Source organism: Buceros rhinoceros, unplaced genomic scaffold (assembly GCF_000710305.1).
Source record: "Buceros rhinoceros silvestris isolate BGI_N320 unplaced genomic scaffold, ASM71030v1 scaffold15163, whole genome shotgun sequence".
NCBI classification, from domain to species: domain Eukaryota; kingdom Metazoa; phylum Chordata; class Aves; order Bucerotiformes; family Bucerotidae; genus Buceros; species Buceros rhinoceros.
The window spans coordinates 4383-5320 of NW_010403133.1; the positions used below are offsets into that span (position 1 = coordinate 4383).

The following is a 938-nucleotide window of genomic DNA, read 5'->3' on the forward strand; positions in this document are numbered from 1 at the left end:
CAGGCCACGGTGCAGACCACCGGGAGAGCTCACCTTGGCACAGGGCTCTGAGCTGTTGGCGAGACAGAGCCGGACGCGGCAGTGCAGGAACACCTCGGGGTAACCAACAAACTGAAACATCTGGAAGCTGAACTTGGCGGTCGTGCTCTCTCCAACGGCGTTCAGGTACATCACTGTCTCATCGCGGGGACACCTGGGACACCACGGCTGAGTCAGCAGGTGGCAGATGACACCAACCTCTGGTGTCCCAACCAGAGCACATGGGGACCAGGTGCAGCCCTCGAGGTTCGCTGAGCAGGACTGTTTCTGTGGCGGTGCCATGGGGACGCCCTTCCTGGGCACCCTGCACTGTGCCCAGCCCAGGGAGAAGCTGCCACCAGCACAGGAGCTGGCTGCTGTCTCGCCCTGTGAGGCCACAGCTGCGCTGCAGGGCGGGGAGTGAGCCCGGCTGTGGCTCTCACTTCCCGGATATCCGTGTTACTTGAGCTTGGCTGCAGCCACCTCTAACACAAGCCCTTCAGCAGAGACCTCTCTGGACATCCCTGCAAGGTCCCTCATCTCCCCTCCTTGCCCTCTGCCCACCCCCAGCCGGCCAGGAGCAATGCTGGGGGGAAGACAGCGCTGTTGGCAGCAGAGCAGGGCCAGGAGAGGGGGCTCACTTCAGAACGGTTGCGGGGCTCACCTATGGGGCTGTTCCACCTACTCAGTGATGGTGTCCACCACAGGTTCCACCTACGAGCAGTGACGGTGTCATTGCTCATTGCTCCCTTGCAGCAACCTGCCCTTAGCACCCAGCACTGACGTGACTGTGCTCACGGTGCAAGGAGACCAGAAGTGCCAGGCACTTCACTCACCCCTTCTCAATGAGCTCATGCCACACGTCCTGGTAGGGATCTGTGCTCGGTGTGGCCCAGCAGTCCTCCACACTCCGCAGGAAG

The 938-nt window shown here is 62.0% G+C and overlaps 1 protein-coding gene across 1 annotated transcript in view; it reads right to left on the reverse strand.

The window, feature by feature from the left end:
- LOC104490592 (pancreatic secretory granule membrane major glycoprotein GP2-like) overlaps positions 1–938 on the reverse strand; it is a 7748-nt gene that overhangs the window by 2683 nt on the left and 4127 nt on the right. Inside the window, exons 7-8 of the mRNA XM_010132896.1 lie at positions 855–938; positions 34–193 (exon numbers count right to left, since the gene is read on the reverse strand). The exon at positions 855–938 is cut by the window's right edge and continues 30 nt beyond it. Of these exons, the coding sequence (XP_010131198.1) occupies positions 34–193; positions 855–938 (244 nt within the window). The remainder of the gene's footprint in view (positions 1–33; positions 194–854) is intronic.